This window comes from Symphodus melops, assembly GCF_947650265.1.
Source record: "Symphodus melops genome assembly, chromosome: 15".
NCBI lineage: Eukaryota > Metazoa > Chordata > Actinopteri > Labriformes > Labridae > Symphodus > Symphodus melops.
Window position 1 is genome coordinate 5,297,279 of NC_136705.1, and position 16,841 is coordinate 5,314,119.

Genomic DNA, 16,841 nt, shown 5'->3' on the forward strand with positions numbered 1-16,841 from the left:
GACCTACTCAGTCCCATGGTCATATTTAACATCATAGCCAGAGCAACATTACAACAACATTGTGTTTAAGGAAGCGCCTTTCCAGGATGTGGTGCCCCAGGCTTCTTCCCATACTGCAGATGCAGTTAAATTAACATGCATAAAAATAACGGCCACTGTTTTCAATTAGTTTTCCCAATTTGATAAAACATGGGGAAAAATGGCCAGTTCACATTTGATTGAGCTGATAACCTAGCTAGTGTGGAAGTCGGTATATATTGCAATTTGATATGACCATAAACATTTCAGTTCTTTATGAAAAATACGCCTAGACACTCAATATATGAAGTCAGAACAAAAGGTGTGCTATCTTATGGCGTAGCCTATTAATTGACAAACTTGCGATAAACCAGGCCAGGTCTAAACAGTAACTAATGTCATACCTTCATCCAATGGTCTATTTTTTAGATTTTATTGCTGGCAATTATGGAAAATCGTTAACTTAAAATGTATTCTGAGACGACTTATAGTATGTTGCTTGTTTATGAGGGACAAAACAGATCAGCTTTCCTTTAAGCTGGCTCAGGAGAGATATCATCTGTGGACTATATGAAAGCAGTTTGTGCTCAATTCAACCAACAAGGTATTGTTACATTTATGTTAAAAAATGTACAGGTTTCAAGGATTTTTTTGTAATTAATTTTGAAGTAGTTGAGATAATGTTTCTTAGGACCAACAGGTCACTAAAGCTGTTGAGATAAGAACAGTGGCCCTGAAGTGCAAAGCACAACGACAAATCAGAAAAGACAACAAATAAAAAAACACAACATTACATTTGACAGAAAAGGTTTTCTTATTTGTTTTCGTGTTCTGTGATTGGCTGTTGTGCTTTGCACTTCAGGGCCACTTTAAATCAGGCATTGTAAAATAGAAAATGAGTTAAAATATAGTTGCACTGAAATGCCTTTCAGAATACAATGCAGTAGGTTATTGTCAAATGACAAATGTTGAATATGGAAGAATTCCTATGTGTTTGTTTCACCACTAATCTTCTGATAATGTGGGAACAAAATGATATTTTAATTTAATTTTCAATGTGAGTAACAGTAGTCTAGATCCATAATTGTTGTCTGGCAGGAATAACAACAAAATACATTTTATAGTAAAGGCTGCTGGGAACTTTGATTGTACATCCTCTTTGAAGCTATACGAGTTCAAGCCTGCATCTTTTAACAATGTTTGCTGACAGACTCTCTCTTCAGCTTGGTTGTCATCTGGCTTTGTTAACCAACACCAGACTCGTGGCAGCTATCAGTGGAAGACAATACCATCAATACAATGAACAGCAATAGGCTCTGCAGCACATTTGACACCTGATTTATCTCAAGCACCTATTCAGATTAGTTAACTGTCCGACAAAGAGTCCTGCGTTAGCGGAGTGGGTGGGGTCTGATACTCAGGGGAATTTGAAGGCTTAAACTTGACATCTGGCCCTCGACCATCCAACAAGTTAATGCCAGCTGCCCTAATAGGTCTGTTTTTTTCCTTAAAAACACCCCATCCATCTGCTGATTTTTAGAAGTTTCTCAATGACTGCCAGAGGCACTTCCACTACCTGACGCGTGCAGGGTGACATTGATCCCTGCTATGACGCCCATCCATATTTAAACGGGAGTACAGGTGACCTGTGGGTGGTCCTTTTTTTTTTTTTAGCTCCTGCACCCACAGAGCCTCACATAATACGTTTGTTGTATATTTCCTCAAATTACAGCAATATGATATAATGCACAATGCTAACTAATTGGCTGTGATCTGGGGGCACTCAGATGACACGTGCCACTACCGCACAAAAGCTGGGATCTGTGAAATGCGATCTTATGATGAATGTGTAAGGATAACAATGAGTATGCCAATTAGCTTATGAATACAACAGGTGACACCTACATAAAGCCCAATTACACACTTATTTGTGCACACTTATTTGGTGTCTCCCAAGGCAGACTGTAAGTTAACACAAGGACATAAAAAATTAATCATGACGCACACTGCAGATTGTTCCAATAGACTGAATTCTGTAAAAATGTTTTTTTTACATCGCTGTCTCTAATTGTTACTGACAATAATTGTTGTTAAACTAAAGGGAAGTGGCTAGCAAGTGTTTCTTTTCCCTAAAGATTTCACACAGACTTGTGGCACACGTATCCAAATTGAAGTGAAGTTTAAACAACTAATCTTGGCATCTTCAGTTGTGAAATAATGCTACTTCTCTTTTTTGCCAGGAAAAAAAAAATGGGATTCCTCTGGTACAAAAGGAACACTTTAAGCAAGCAGAAAAACAAAAGCTTGCAAAGCTTGAAATGTGATTTTTTAAAACTATGACAAATAAATAGTTTGTTGAATTATAGTAATCAAAGGCTACTGTGGGCCATAGCCGATGCAAAAACAAGAAACTTGCAGACTCTGTCTTCCACTGTTTAAAATGATCATCCCAGCCTTTTTCCTGTCCACAAAAATATACACCAAAATGATGTCTTCTTGTTATACATTAGAACAATTATTACATGATTGAAAACAAATTTATGTTTTCCAATACATTGTATGTGTTTTGGATGTCTCGGGGTGGCCAAGTTTTGTGAGGTCAAAGTGGGGTCAAGAGCCAAATGAGGTTAGGAACAATTGCTCTACACTCTTAACGTTTCAAGAGCCACAATAATAAAGTTATATTCTTTTATCCAAACATGGAGGTTGTAATCTTTGCGTAGCTTAATATGAACGTTAAGGTGATGAGGGTTCCTGAAAATTGAGACAATAACAGTTAAGTTTACAGATGAAAAGACCCCACGCCATTTTTTGAATGGTATAATTAAAAGTGTAACAGAATTAAAAGTATGTGACTTACATAACGTGGAACATCCCTTTTTGTAATATGGAATTATAAGAAATGACTTACCCAAAACTTGCACCTAAAGACGAAACAACAGAAAAGGAACAAGGTTCTTTTAGTTCTCAATGTTTCTGCATTATAACCAACTCCTGTTTAATTGGTCTGGCTCGTGTGCTCAAGCTTTCACACAATTCTATGAACTGAATGAAGCTTTCTCACTGGTGAAATCTTTTATAAACACAGTCATCATTTCCTCCAAACTGTGTGTGCCACATTACAAGCACCGTCAGGGGATTTAGCGAGAGCTTAAGTCTTAGTGTCTGGCATCTGTATGTGGCCTATGGCAAGTAGAATCACATTATCAGTAGAAGACTTAAAGACTGTCAGAGTGAGGTTGTGAGATCCGAGTCGAGCTTTATGTCATCTCCATCCAAAGGTTCAATGCATGCTTCATCAATATGGAAGAAAAAAAATCTCTACATTTGCACTATTTTAGAGCTCAGGGCAGACTTTCACTTCAAATAAATGCATGTGCAGAACTTGATGGGACTTTATTGTCATAGTCTGAACAGTCAATTTATATGGACGTTTTAACAGACAATGGACAAAATGTAATTTAAAAAGGTGACCCCTAAGCATTCACAGAAAATAAAACAATTGAATTGGACGTCAAAACTGATGCAAAGAGGAAATAAGGAATTATTGATAATGATGTGCGTTGTTTTTAAAATGTACTCTTTGCACGGTTGAGCTACAAGTTGATTTGAAAAAGGTTTTTCATTTAAGTTTTTGTGTAAGAGATTTAGCAAAACAGCAAATTACATCCAAACATAAAGCAAATACAACAATCAAGCCAAATGTAAAAATGACAGTCAAAAATCAATTAATTTGAATAAATCACTTGTATATTCAATTTGAACTTGACCTTTCATGTTGTTATTTTATCATCCAAACATAAAACAGCTAAAATGAATATAGTTAATCACCTGTTGTGCGCTGTGGGACGAATATGGCCGACACTTTCAGGGTCAGTAATCCACACGTAGAGAACAAAAGGTAAACAGAAAATAAAAGTTGAGCCACTTAATTAAATCCCAGCCATTACATGTCAAGAGAGCTAAAATTAATTTTAGACTTTTATTTGATAATCAAACTTTATTATCAACTTTGAAATTGTATTGTAACTTAAATCTAACTCTGCCTGAAAGTCAGACAGAATCCCCAGGAAGCACATTTCAAACATTTTACAGCAGAAGAAAATGTGCAAAAAGTCAAAAGGTGAAGTAATATTACAAAGTGACTGTACAGTATGTACAGTGGAAGTAATCAGAGCCTCAGGTCCATGGACACCTAGCTAAGTACCAAAACAGAGTAGTTAAAGCTATCAACAAAGCCTGTAACATGAAGAGAGAGTGCACGCTTCACAAGATGTAGGAAGGCAATTGTAGAGAAGATCTTCTGTTATGGAGAACAGATTTGTATCAACATAAACTTCCTAATTAGTATCATCATAACACTCATCATTCTTACACTGATTTAAACATTTTGGTTTTACAAATTATATGCAAACCAAAAAACATTCTTCCAATACAAAAACAAAACAAGAAAGGAATCCTAACATCTCCGTCATGTCAACAGAAATCAGTAGTGAAAATGTCCCAAGCTTGAATGATCTCTTTGGAAACATCAAATACTTTAAAGGCAAGCAAGGTTCATTGGCCTTGTTAGTGTACTGTACGTCATTACAGGTTTCAGAGTTACATATTTCAAAGCCGACCGGAGTACATTCAGTATCAAGAGATTCAAGTCCAAAAGAGATCACATTCTTTAAGACCAAATAACTTAAACAGCAGCAGAAACAACAAGTGCATAACTACATGTGTTCTCAGTGGTGTTCTCATGAATTAAATGTGTGTTTGACTGCTGACATTCCATAAATACAGTGTATTAGGTTTGTTACATTACGTTGTAGCTGTGGTTTGGTATCATACAAGTTTTACAGTGTCAATACAAAATGCTTTGAAGATTCGAGGAAAAAAATACAATGAACTAATACCAGCCAACAGACAGAAGTGATTGTCATATGATAAAGAAAACAATGTCATTAAAAGTGTGTGCAACGGAAGGGCTGTTACCATGGAAATACAAAGCATGTTTAACACTGTACATGAAGCTGCTTTCCATTCAACGGGAAGAAACAACTACAAATGTAAACCTAAACACAGGCAGGTGATGATACTACTGTTGAACATCGAGCACAATCACACAGAGGGAAAACAATCTTTGCCTCTTTTGAAGCTTTGAACCTGTACATTGTCATTGACTTCATTTTAGTACCAGCAGTGCAAACAAGCTGCTACCCCTGCAGCAGATCAACATCTGTTCAGCAGGAAGTAATACATTATCAAAACTAAGAAGCCCTGTGTAACATGGAAACAACTTCTGTAGTTGTGACGTTGGCATCTAAGATGAAGGGACAGAAAACACTGATGAGAAACGTAACAAACGCTCTCCTGTCAGTCCAACCACTTATTGGCTGCTCACCTTAAATGATGAGGAAACAATTATTATTAGTAGTCAGTGACCTTTGTGGAACAATCATATTTTATATGAATGTTGAAATTGTAATACAGAAAGAGTAAGTACACTGATGGGACAGCACATCATTAATTTTTGACAAGACTTTCGAGGGTAAACAGCTATGCTGATGAAAATAACATCAGAAGAGGTTTTTTCTTCTGCAGAATGCAGAGCAACAGAGATTCACCAGAAAGTACCAGACATATACAGAAAGGTAATGTTCATGTGTCGGCTGTGAAACTATAAATAAAGACTGTTCAGTAAAATGAACATAGAGTATAAATGCTTTTGAATCTATGAAGACCGTGACATTTAAAAAAAAAAAAAAAAAAACACCTAGCTTTTCAGTAGAATCAAATCAACAGAAATTGATTAATCAAAATGTAAACAAGAGCAAGTAATGATTGCACTTAAAAGTTTGTAAAAATGTCTGTCTTTAGTAAGACCCGTGGAAACTCAATGATAGTCATGCAAAGTATAAAAAGAACGAAAGTCAGTAACTTATAAAAAGGAATGTTTGCACTTTGAAAAGTGTCCAATCTTTCAGAGTCTCCCCATGAATCATGGAGCCTCTTAGGTAAGAAGGAGGAGCTCATCCACATGTGTAGCCTCCATTAAATCCACTTCATAGTTTAGGTCCACACACATTAAAACGGCTCTATCTAATCGACTGCTTGATCATTTATTAACTCCAGAAATTGGTTAATGTAAATGTGGCTGTACTGCACCTGAAGAACTTCTGGACAGATGACTGATGCTGTAACATTTTAGCTAAAAGCCCATCTTGTCAGAAAGATGTGACCAGGACCACAGACCACTTTCTCTCTTCCTGTCTTCATACCTAAAATAAGAGATTGATCTGCCAAACTAAAAAGGGACAAAATACATTTCATGAGCTAGAATAATCTAAACTATGAACAAATGTATTTAAAACATATTGAACCTGAAATATTCTAAAGTAAAGAGATAAATTAATAATAAATGTGGTTTTCATAAATCAGATATTTTCCTGTGTTTTTTGTAACACATGAGCCACACATTACACCTTCATGTCTCTTCTATTTACTTTTTGGAAAGTTTCCCGGCCTTCTTTTTTGGCTCATAAGGTGTCCGTAGAATGCTTGGTGTCTCCTCCATGACACGCACAAGGAGGTTATCGATGTAGTCTTCCAGCTCCCTGATGTGGGCGTCTTTCTTTTTAACCACTTCTTTCTGTTTGATGAGTTCCTGGACAACTTCCTGAAAGGTTAAGTTGCTATAGGCAGCTACACTTTCCTGCGTCACCTCCTGAAATGCAAAACAAGTAAATGCTCAAATTAACACCATTAACAGCGTTACCTGAGGTCATCATTCCTAATCACCACATCCTGCATGGATGTGCAAAAGTAGAATAAAGTGATGGGGAAAAAAAGCATCTGATAACAGATGAAATTGTTATGATAACCTTCAGGTTCATTCACAATATAACAGAAAAAAACACTAATTAGTCATGTCTGCCTGATGTGACACAAACTGCCATGCGTTTATCTCTTGTTCTGGTGTGCTAATAAAGGCTAATTGAGAGTTCTTAGATGAGACTTCTCTATTTAGTGCTGTCATAGCAATGAATTCTACAGCAGATGTTATGATCCGAGTGTGTTACAGTGTTGATACGAGCCAAGAGCCGCTGAGACGCTTTAATAAAACACTGCTTTGACACTACAGCAAGCCGCTAACATCCTTTAAAAGTTGTTTTCCATTTTATTTGGTTTTAGACATCGAGAGGCACAGTATGACCAGAGAAGACTCACTCACACTATAGCTCGCCTTCCAGAACTAAATAATTAAGATTTCCCAAAAACAGAATCTTTGTTTTGAGGGAGAAATGCCAGACGGCATATTTTTGCAATTAAAGGTCAAGGTAATGTTATCAAAAAAAGAAAAGAAAAAAGGATGCAACCTTGGCCCAGCTCTGCTCTTTCAGGAAAACCGTTTTGGCCAAAGCAGTGTGGTACGGTATGTGCAGATCATATTGCGCGGGTAGAGAGGAGTGGTAATCGTTTTTAATGAGGGAGCACTTTATCGCTTCAGCGCTGGGCATCCTCCCCTGAACGGATAGAGCAGCAAAACCTTCACCCTGTTTAAAATACCACATTTATCAGCTCCTACTCCCATGCACCGTTCGAGCTACCGCTGATGGGAAAAAGACAATACAGAGAGACATGGAGCGTGACTGCTTACTACTTATCTTATCACTTCTAACAGCATAAAGGCTTCTGTGGGACGACCCAGACAAAATGTAATATTTGCCACTAAGATTAAATGTCCAGTGTAAGAAGGGTTTCAGGAACAGAGCACGGTAACCCGTTCCTCACACACACACAAACACACAACAATGTCAGGTGATGTAGTATCACATACAAGCATGGGAACAAGCCTGCTTTACTTCTCATATACACACAAGGACAAAGTATAATGTATATGTTGACAAAGGCCTGGAAATGACCACAAATGGGCAAAGTAATGATGAGCGTTTACTGCGATCAGTGGCGAGAAGAAGATAAGGTGCACACTTGGCATTCTCCTGTTATGTCATTACAGTTTCTAATGAGCTCAGCTCTGAGAATCTAAAACCTCAGTCCTTTGAAATCTCCCCCCCCCCCCACGTGTGTGTGTGTGTGTGTGTGCGCGCGCGCTAATTAGGCCCGGAAACGAAGGAAACGAGAACTGAAGCCTAGAAGGGGGCGAATGTGGATATCAGACGCCCTCAACACCCACTGAGAAAGGTGAGGAAAGCCATTATCAGAATTCTCCCTCTCATTTAGGTGTCACTTAGGCTATAAACTGCACCCACACCTCCCTCACCAATAGCAATTCTGCTGTGTAATAATCAGCAAATATTAGCTTTTTTTGGAAAGGAATATATAAGAAGTGAAAAAAAAAAAAAACAACCTTAAAGTGTAAGATGTCAAATTCAAATAGTGTTTTAATCATTATGAATATTAACAAATTAAAGCTATATGCCTTTTCTTAACCAAGCCAGTGAGGTAGTTAATCAGTCAGAAAGACTTGAAGGACTGACCTTACAGACCAAACTTTCACACCCCTTCAAATTAAAATCAGCTCGGCCATGATGACCGATGTGTCCAATTAGATGAATAACACTGAATATTCAGAGTTCTCAGGGATCACCAGCTGCTGTGTCAAATCAAACAAAGAGTTCCCAATTAAAATGTGCATGACACTACACAAGAAGCAATGACACGAGTGTCACTTCAAATAACGTCTCCTCTTTTACCTTTTCAATCTGTGTCCAGTGAAACTGACAACATGTTACGATATCCACCGACAAATTGCTTGACACTTGCTTTGACAAGGAGGGATGTGCGGTCAGTCTTACTTTTTTCTTGCCATTGATGTCCTTCTTTTTGAGGCCGAAGGACATGTCTTCATTTCTTGTAAACTTTTTATCACTGCAACAAAACAAAAAAAACAAACAAAGACAGAAAACAGAGTTAATGTTCTGAACGCTCCAAAGTGTCTGTCACAGTTTGAGTTCTCCATCCAGGAGCAAAACGTAATCCAAAGCAAGCGTGCTTTTCTGTCGTTGTGAATAACTTCAAGAAACTATGAACCTTAAACAATCTTTTTACCCATTATTCAAATGACCACTGTGCTACCGTGTGACAAAGACGGCAGTAAAGATGATGGATAAGCACCTTCAAAGATAAGCGATTAATTGGGTGGTCTATCTCTGCAGAGGATCTCATTACTATAGCTCAGAGGGCTCTGTTATCAAGCCCAGGCGCTTTAAAGAGCCACTAATGACACCACTTCCACTCAGCACAGAGCTCGCTTTATTAAACACTAAATCTATGGAACACGCTCCTCAAAATGTTTAAACTACAGAAACAGATTCTGCTTCATCCAGCGTCACCTGCTGCAAGGGAGCTCAACGTTTACCATGTGGACTGATGCGACATCTTAGGAATGGATTTCATGAAGATTTCATTTGTGCGTGACCAAGAAGCAGAGCTAGCTTCTTGGTCACACACACACACACACACACATTGCAAAACACAACAAATACATTTAAAGCAGTTACTAATGTGAATCTATACAACTAAACAAAGTTCTGTAAGTGAAGCTTTCATACTTTATTGTAATGCGTTTTATTCATGCCTGTGTATATCCGTTTCATACATTTCTGTATCCACTCAGGGTAACAATTGAATTTAGGAAAACTATTTCTGGAACTTGCTGCTGACTGATGGATAGGCTGTTTAATAGTTGACGAGGCAGATTGCCTGAATAAAGGTGAATGATAGAATAAAACTACACTCACAGTGAGACTTTCAAGAGTAAATGATAGATTTGTGAAAAGATGAGTGTGAGATGATGCAGCACGAGGAAGAGTGGCAGGTTTTATACTGTACACGGACACATGAGGGAATACCTGGATTTGTAGTTGGAGGTGAACGGGTTAGTGTCAGTTTGTGAGTCTCCGCTGAACGGGTTGGGAGTACGCAGATCTCCGGAGCTGCCCGAACGCCCCCCATTGGTCTTGCGGCCTTCCTTCTTTCCAGTCACACGTTCCAGTAGGCTGACCTTCTCTTTTTTCTCCTTCCGATCTGCCCGGTCCCACAGCTGCCCGTGCTCTCCCTCGAATGGATTGCGGTTACGTGGGAGCGTGGCATACTTCTGTGGCAAGGTGTCACTGATATCAGTGAAAGGGTCACTGTGCCCCTCGCTATCCTGGTAGCCTGGCACCTCGCTCTGTGAACGCCTGTGAGGGCCGCCTGTGACAAACCAGAAGTATCAGAATTAGGTCATAAATCATCGACTGGAGACCTTAAATTCACAAAACATCGACAACAATAACCAAACAACCTTAGAAAAGGTCAAACATGACTTTTCTGGTTTAAAATCATGCATTTAAATGTTTCAGTTTTTTCAAGAGTTACATTCTACTGGTGAACTTTGTTGTTGTTATTGTGAAGATTAGTTACAGACACAGTGTGACAAAGAACAGGCGAGGGAGGACAGTTGGTTTGGAAAATTGTGGTTTCATTGATATGATTGACCATTACTTAATTAAGAGAAGGATGACAACTGAAACATATTTGTTGCAAAATTCAACTCAATATTCTCCTGTTTGCTAACGAGGCCTTTAATCTTTCATGCAACACCAGCTTCTTGCTTACACGCCGTCCTCCATCTTGAATCATTAACATGAACGATGAGGCAGCAAACACTTTCTGATCACCAGAGGAATCACTCGCTGAAGTGATGAGAGCTGCAACACTGAATAGATAAAAATCGATGAACACTATTCTTGGCATCGAATTTCCTTGTTGGTGAACGCGTCACTCCTTATGTCGCAGACTGCGGCGACGAAGCCATGGAACTGTTCACATGCGGACAGCGTTGAGCGCAGAGCTGATATTGAAACAGTGAACAGCTCAAAGTGTGGGAGCACTTCACCATGCATAAAACCTGTGTTAGTGGCAAGCTTTGCTAAAGCGATATGGCGTAGCACGGGAGCGCCGCGGTGATGATACAACGCAGGTAAACATGTCAGAGGCATCGATAACGAAGAAGGGAACGTCATTCATCGGAAAAATACTAAACCGAATAATCGTTAGTTGTAACCCTAAAAATGAAGTAAAAAAAAAAAAAGAAACTGTTCAAGTCCCTGAAGCAATGTGCTAAACAGAAAGAAGAAAGAAAAAAACAGTTTGGTTCTTACCAGTCTCTTCAATGGAGTTCATGGAGTCCAGCTTTGGTCGAAAGTGGGTTCCGATGAGATCTGACATGGAATGTGCTGCAGAGAGTTTATGGGTCCCAGCCAGAAGTGGCCTCTTGGCCTTTGCTTCAGGCTGAGGCTGTGGCTCAACGGACTGGCGGTTCGGCTCTGCGTCACACATGGCAGAGCGCGGCAGTATGGCTGAAGATGCGTCGCTGAAGCCACTGTCGTGTTTGCGACCCTTCATTTTGACCTTAAGCTTGGAAAAGGGAGAGCGGGGCTTTTCCTTCATGGAGAGGTCAAACATGCTGGCCGTCATGTTGTTCCTCATGAACTGGATGCTGACTTGGATACGACCTCGTTCTTTCCTTTTCTTCCCTGGCTTGGACTCTATGGAATACCAGCTAAAACATTAAGAAAATATTCTTGAGTTAATGACACGTTCCACATTATTCGTGAAGACAGGTAGACGACAGCAACCATGCATAAATATTTTAAAGTTGGTCATTTAGACGATAAACATGATTCTCTGTAAGCATAAGGAATCGTCTGCTGCTGAATAACACATCCCAATCCAAACTTGGTTTTGGAATTCAACTCGTTTAAACTCTCAGCTTTTCTCGACTGGAAGGAATGGGATTTATGTTTTCACTTTGAGCAAAATAAAGTGGCATTTGCTCAAATCTGGCCTTTGTTCAGATATCCAATGACGAGCAATCGGGAATTTGCAAAGCCAGTTCTCAGGGAAACCCAAGAGTTCAGACATGCTAATGAGACATCTCCTCTGTGTTACAGGGCTTATAACAATGTCGGAAACCAGCGCCAGTATTTAACAACCATCAGTTGATGTATTCTCTTTGCATTAGCAGAGTTGGTAAGCATTGGTATTTTAAATATTGTTGGTATATTCCAAACTAGGACATCATTTATTGTAGTATATTTCTTTTGTTGTAGAAGGCATGGACATCTTCAGACGCCTCGACATTATTTTCTTCAGATGCTGGTTTTGTTTTTAATTCTTGACACTGAGAACGACTGGGTCCATCAGGATGAGGATGTAGAAAAAGAAGCCGAGAGGATGTGTAACATCTTCAGCCGTTGACACTGATGGGATCCTCTTTTACTTTTCTCTTCAAATGTGAACATAAAAGTAGAGAAGAGAAAAATGAGCAGTGATATTAAACAAAACGGACAACCAAAGTTGTTTTTGTATCTACACCTGCTATGGGGGGGAATAGACCCCGTCTGCACAACATGGCTCCATATAGACAGCAGATACCAGGACATTGGAGCTGTGATGTTCCTTATTACAATACATAGAACCTGGCAACATCATGAGGTGCCGGATGGCGCGTATTATATACATCAACTGTTTCTGTAAATGAATCTGACAAAACTTCTGTGCATTCCAGCAAAGACTCAAAGAATTCACAAGCCGGTATATGAATTACATGATAAAAATATGAATCTTACAATGTGTTTTTAAGAACCCTTGAATTGAATTGACATAAAATCAACAATACATGTAAATGTTTTCATCCAATGCTGGTATTTCTTTCTATTTCAATAGAGATTTATTGTATCTCTTGAATTCCAGCATGAAAATCAGTAATCAGTTAAATCCAGGAAAACTGTTGGTATTGGCTTTTTAACAACTGCAGCTGTTGAATGGTATTTTGAACAGTCAGGAGCCCAGTCATGAATGGCTGGGCTTGCTCTGACTCCCAGGCTGTGCACTGTGCTCAGTCTGATCAGCAGCCACAGTGTACCACTGCTGTGAGGCCAGGGCTGCACCTCACGTGTGTTTCAAGGCCAAGATAAACCTCCCTGTGCTTGGAACCACAATCCTCCCATTTGGGCCGAGACCGCTGGGAAACTCCTCACAATCAACAAACACAGGTGTGCGATAATTACGGGCTGCCTCTCAGATATCAAGGTGGGCTTTTCTCCTCAATACGTCACTTCAAAAACATAGCGGATGGGCAGCCATGAACACAGACCCACTGTGGAGTGTGGATAAACTACCGAGGGTCCAAGCATCACTGTCAAGTATGCCTGCAGTGTGGGATTAGGCCAACAAGCAATGGGAGCACATACATTACAGAAGCTGCAAAAAAAAAAAAAAAAAAAAAAAAAAAAAAAAGGAGTGCAACCATTGAGGTGTATCACCAGAAACCAAATAAATAATTATAACTTTAAAACTTTTTAAAATAGAGTTTACTGATGTGTTTCGATGAGCTAATCAACAAAAGATCCATCTTGGTTGTGAAGAAAGAAGTCGCAGCTTGAATAAAACATGGGGAACGAGTTACCTCTGCAGACAACAGGCCATTAATTCGACAGGGATTTTCAACCCCTCCTTTGAAAACAATAAGAGTGACGAACAGGAGCGACATGTTCAGCCAGCTCCACTCGTTTTAATTTGCCCAACTGCTGCTCACCATGTCAGTGATTAAGCTATGAACAAGCCCTCAACAAAACAGACCACTTCATTGTCCAGCCTTAAAAAACAGAAGGTCAACGTGATGGACACGTTCAACCAATCAGTGGTCCCTGACTGAACATGAATGAAAAGCCTTATTGTCAACAGTGGTCCACGTTTGTTTAGATCTGAAGAAGAAGAAAAATCTGTTTAAAATTGTTCTTCATGTGAAAAAGGATACATCGAATAAAATGTGTTTCTTCATGAAGTTCAAAACATTATCAAATCATGCAGTGCAAAGGAGGGATGTCATAAACCTGACTGAGAACAGAACACAACGTTAAAAAAAACCCAGACATACCACAATATTGTCATGTGAAAACTCAGAACACATTTAGCTCATGCTGTAATCCACTTGTGAATACTTCTTAAAATATTTTCACTTCCTCTTAAAAGTCTGTTTCTTCACAAACAGCACATGAGTGCATGACTGTGAGCTGGAGGTGCAAAGTATGTGGGTGCTTTTAAAAGTGTAAAAGAGGTCATTATACATATGTATGCATGTATGTTCACTTAATTCAGTGTCATGTAAAGACCACAGTAACATCCAGGTCAAAATGTAGTTCATCAAACACCAATGAAGATATCAGCTTATCAGCTGCTCCACCATGGCAGATCAAAGGATCATATGGTTTAACTGAATACTGCGACATTAAAAGGGTGTCATATAGTAACGTAACAGCAGCATAATGACTACATACAATGTCTGCAATTGATCGTTTAATGTCTGTTCTCACACCTTTCTCATTACCCCCACCTCAAACACCACTGTACATGCACAAACAACACGTACTTTTAGAAGGTCAGCACTTCCTTAAATGCTTAGAGGTCTCGATTAAATACATTTTCAGGTTATGTATACAAGTATGAGTCTATTTTTAATTGCACAGGTTTAATTTGTAATTTGTTTATTCTTAGTCATATAGGGGGCCTTTTAAATCTTGTTCGGGGTTTATTATATACGGAAGGGACGGGGGACAGTGGACAGCTTGTGTCCTGCATGTCCTGTTTACTGCCTTGAATTTCCCTCAGGATCAATAACATATCTATCTATCTATCTATCTATCTATCTATCTATCTATCTTCCATTGGCGTTTACACAATTATAAGGAATGCAACTGTAACAAAATAAAAAAAAATAATCAAAACTTTTTTTCCAAGCAAGTATAAACTTTGCACACCGATCAGAAATTTTAATTTATATATTTTCTGTGATGAGCAAAACTTGCTCTAAAATCAATAGCTTAATGAAGTGTGTGATACTTACTCGGTTTTCTTTCTCTCCTTATTATCAAAGATTTCGTTGAGGTTGATGGACCTCTGACCCAGGAACTTGTCCATCCCAACCAACGACCGATGCATTACTATCAGGCAAAGTTCATAAACTTCTGGGTTGCCCTCCAAAAGTAAACCAGGTAATTCAAAGGAGGCTTCTTCTCTCCAGACGGGGTTAAGTGTCTTCTCTGCCACTGAAGTCGAGTACTTCTCTTTGCCCAGTTGGATGATAGTGTAGGCATCGTTGGTGCCATTTTTCCCCTTGGGCTGTAAACCTGTTGCTTGAAGTACAGTGGCTTGGACATGGGTTGGAAACCACTTTTGAGACTGCTCTCCCAGCGACATTGTCAGCAATGGTTAACTGGAAGCCATTCAAAACAAACTAGATCATTTATATAATCTGCTTTAAAGCTGTCACGTGCAAATGGCAACAAACATAATTTACTGTTGATCGATGTCAGCGTCCTTCTGGTTAATAAGCCTACAGTGCCAATCATCACAAGTCTGACAAACTAAGCCAGCCTCATCTTCTGTCAAATCACTGATGTCCAAGCCACTGGTGAGTCATCTGAGAAGAAGGAAACAAACAGAACAGCATTAGTGTATATTCCCAGAAAGATGAAAGATATCAATCAGGCATTTCCTTGTAAAGGCACAATTTGTGATTTTGCAGATAACATAAAAAAGGACAGACATATTGGAGTGATTTGTGTTATTTAGTACAGTCTGTAAACCTGTTAGCAGGCTGAAGTATAAAACCTGAAGTTGCTCATGTGAAATGGCACTTTACTGTGATTTGAGTTAAAGGAGTTTTTCTATCACACTTCCCTTCCTGTGAGAGGCTCCAGGTTTGAACAGAAGAAAAAGGAGAAAAGCCTCTTCACTTTTGTTCTCATCTTGCAGAGGGATTGGGTTTAACAAGACATTTCACAACAACATTATTCAGTTCGTCGCAGGACAGATACACAGGTGAATTATTTTTGTCGATGGAGCCTTTCTTCATGTGGGAGTATCTCCACAGGTTTGTCACTAGGAATGGAGTTGTTATTTAACCGACTAGCATGGTATACTCGTGAATCAGGCAAGTGTAAACACTTTGAGAGACACGTGAATAAGTTTCGTACAAAGCATTGCCGTTGTTTGGGCTTTAGGGATAACGTTAGCAATAGGCGGCTAGTTGATAAGCTAGCAAGCGCTCAAAGCATCTCATAAATAGTTTCTTACCTCGGTGTCATTTTCAGCAACAGTGGAAGGGCATTCAGGACTTCAGCTAATCAGACACAGGCTCCCACATACATTGTTGAGATGGTTTCAGGGGTAAATGCCAGCTAGCGTTAATTGTTAGCTGCTGTTGCTATCCATTGCTATTCATTACTGTCGGTCAGCCAACAGCGAGCTTTAATTCCAGGACTGACGTCACTTCCTCCTCACCCGGTGGGTGAAATCAAGCAAGAAAGGGGTCGCGTATCTCACGCACGCGCACTGCAATATGTTTTTTAAATGTAGCCTAGAAAATAGACTTCATTAGTTATATTACCATATTATAAGAACAGAAAAACGTTTTTTTAGTAGTGATATTACGGATTTTTTTTTTCGTCAAACAGACTCTCCTCTGTTAGACATCGTGACAGAGGTGTGTGCGCGTGAGGGTGTGCATGTCTTGGGTTGGAGAGGGTTACTTTGGAGAGGTAAATCATACAAACATAGGAAATGCTATTGTTCATGAGTGGGACAAGGAGGTGGAGATAAGGGGTTCACTTGAATGAACACAGACATGCTTGTCACCTCACTTGACAAGTGCGTCTTAACCAAACACACCTGCCTATGTTGGTTTTATCATTCTGCCACAACCAGTGCAGTATGTACACAACAGCGGCCTGAGGCTCTGCCTGGGCAATCCATCAAACTGAGATTAT

General features: G+C 39.3%; 1 protein-coding gene across 1 annotated transcript; it reads right to left on the bottom strand.

The window, feature by feature from the left end:
• Positions 1-3,998: 3,998 nt before the first annotated feature.
• Positions 3,999-16,343, bottom strand: rab11fip2 (RAB11 family interacting protein 2 (class I)). The gene is made up of 6 exons (XM_079362220.1): positions 16,150-16,343; positions 14,918-15,493; positions 11,172-11,572; positions 9,879-10,221; positions 8,823-8,895; positions 3,999-6,730 (listed from the first exon to the last, which is right to left on the bottom strand). The coding sequence occupies exons 2-6, from the start codon at positions 15,268-15,270 to the stop codon at positions 6,506-6,508; spliced, it is 1,395 nt and encodes a 464-aa protein (XP_079218346.1). The 5' UTR covers positions 15,271-15,493; positions 16,150-16,343; the 3' UTR covers positions 3,999-6,505.
• Positions 16,344-16,841: the final 498 nt, after the last annotated feature.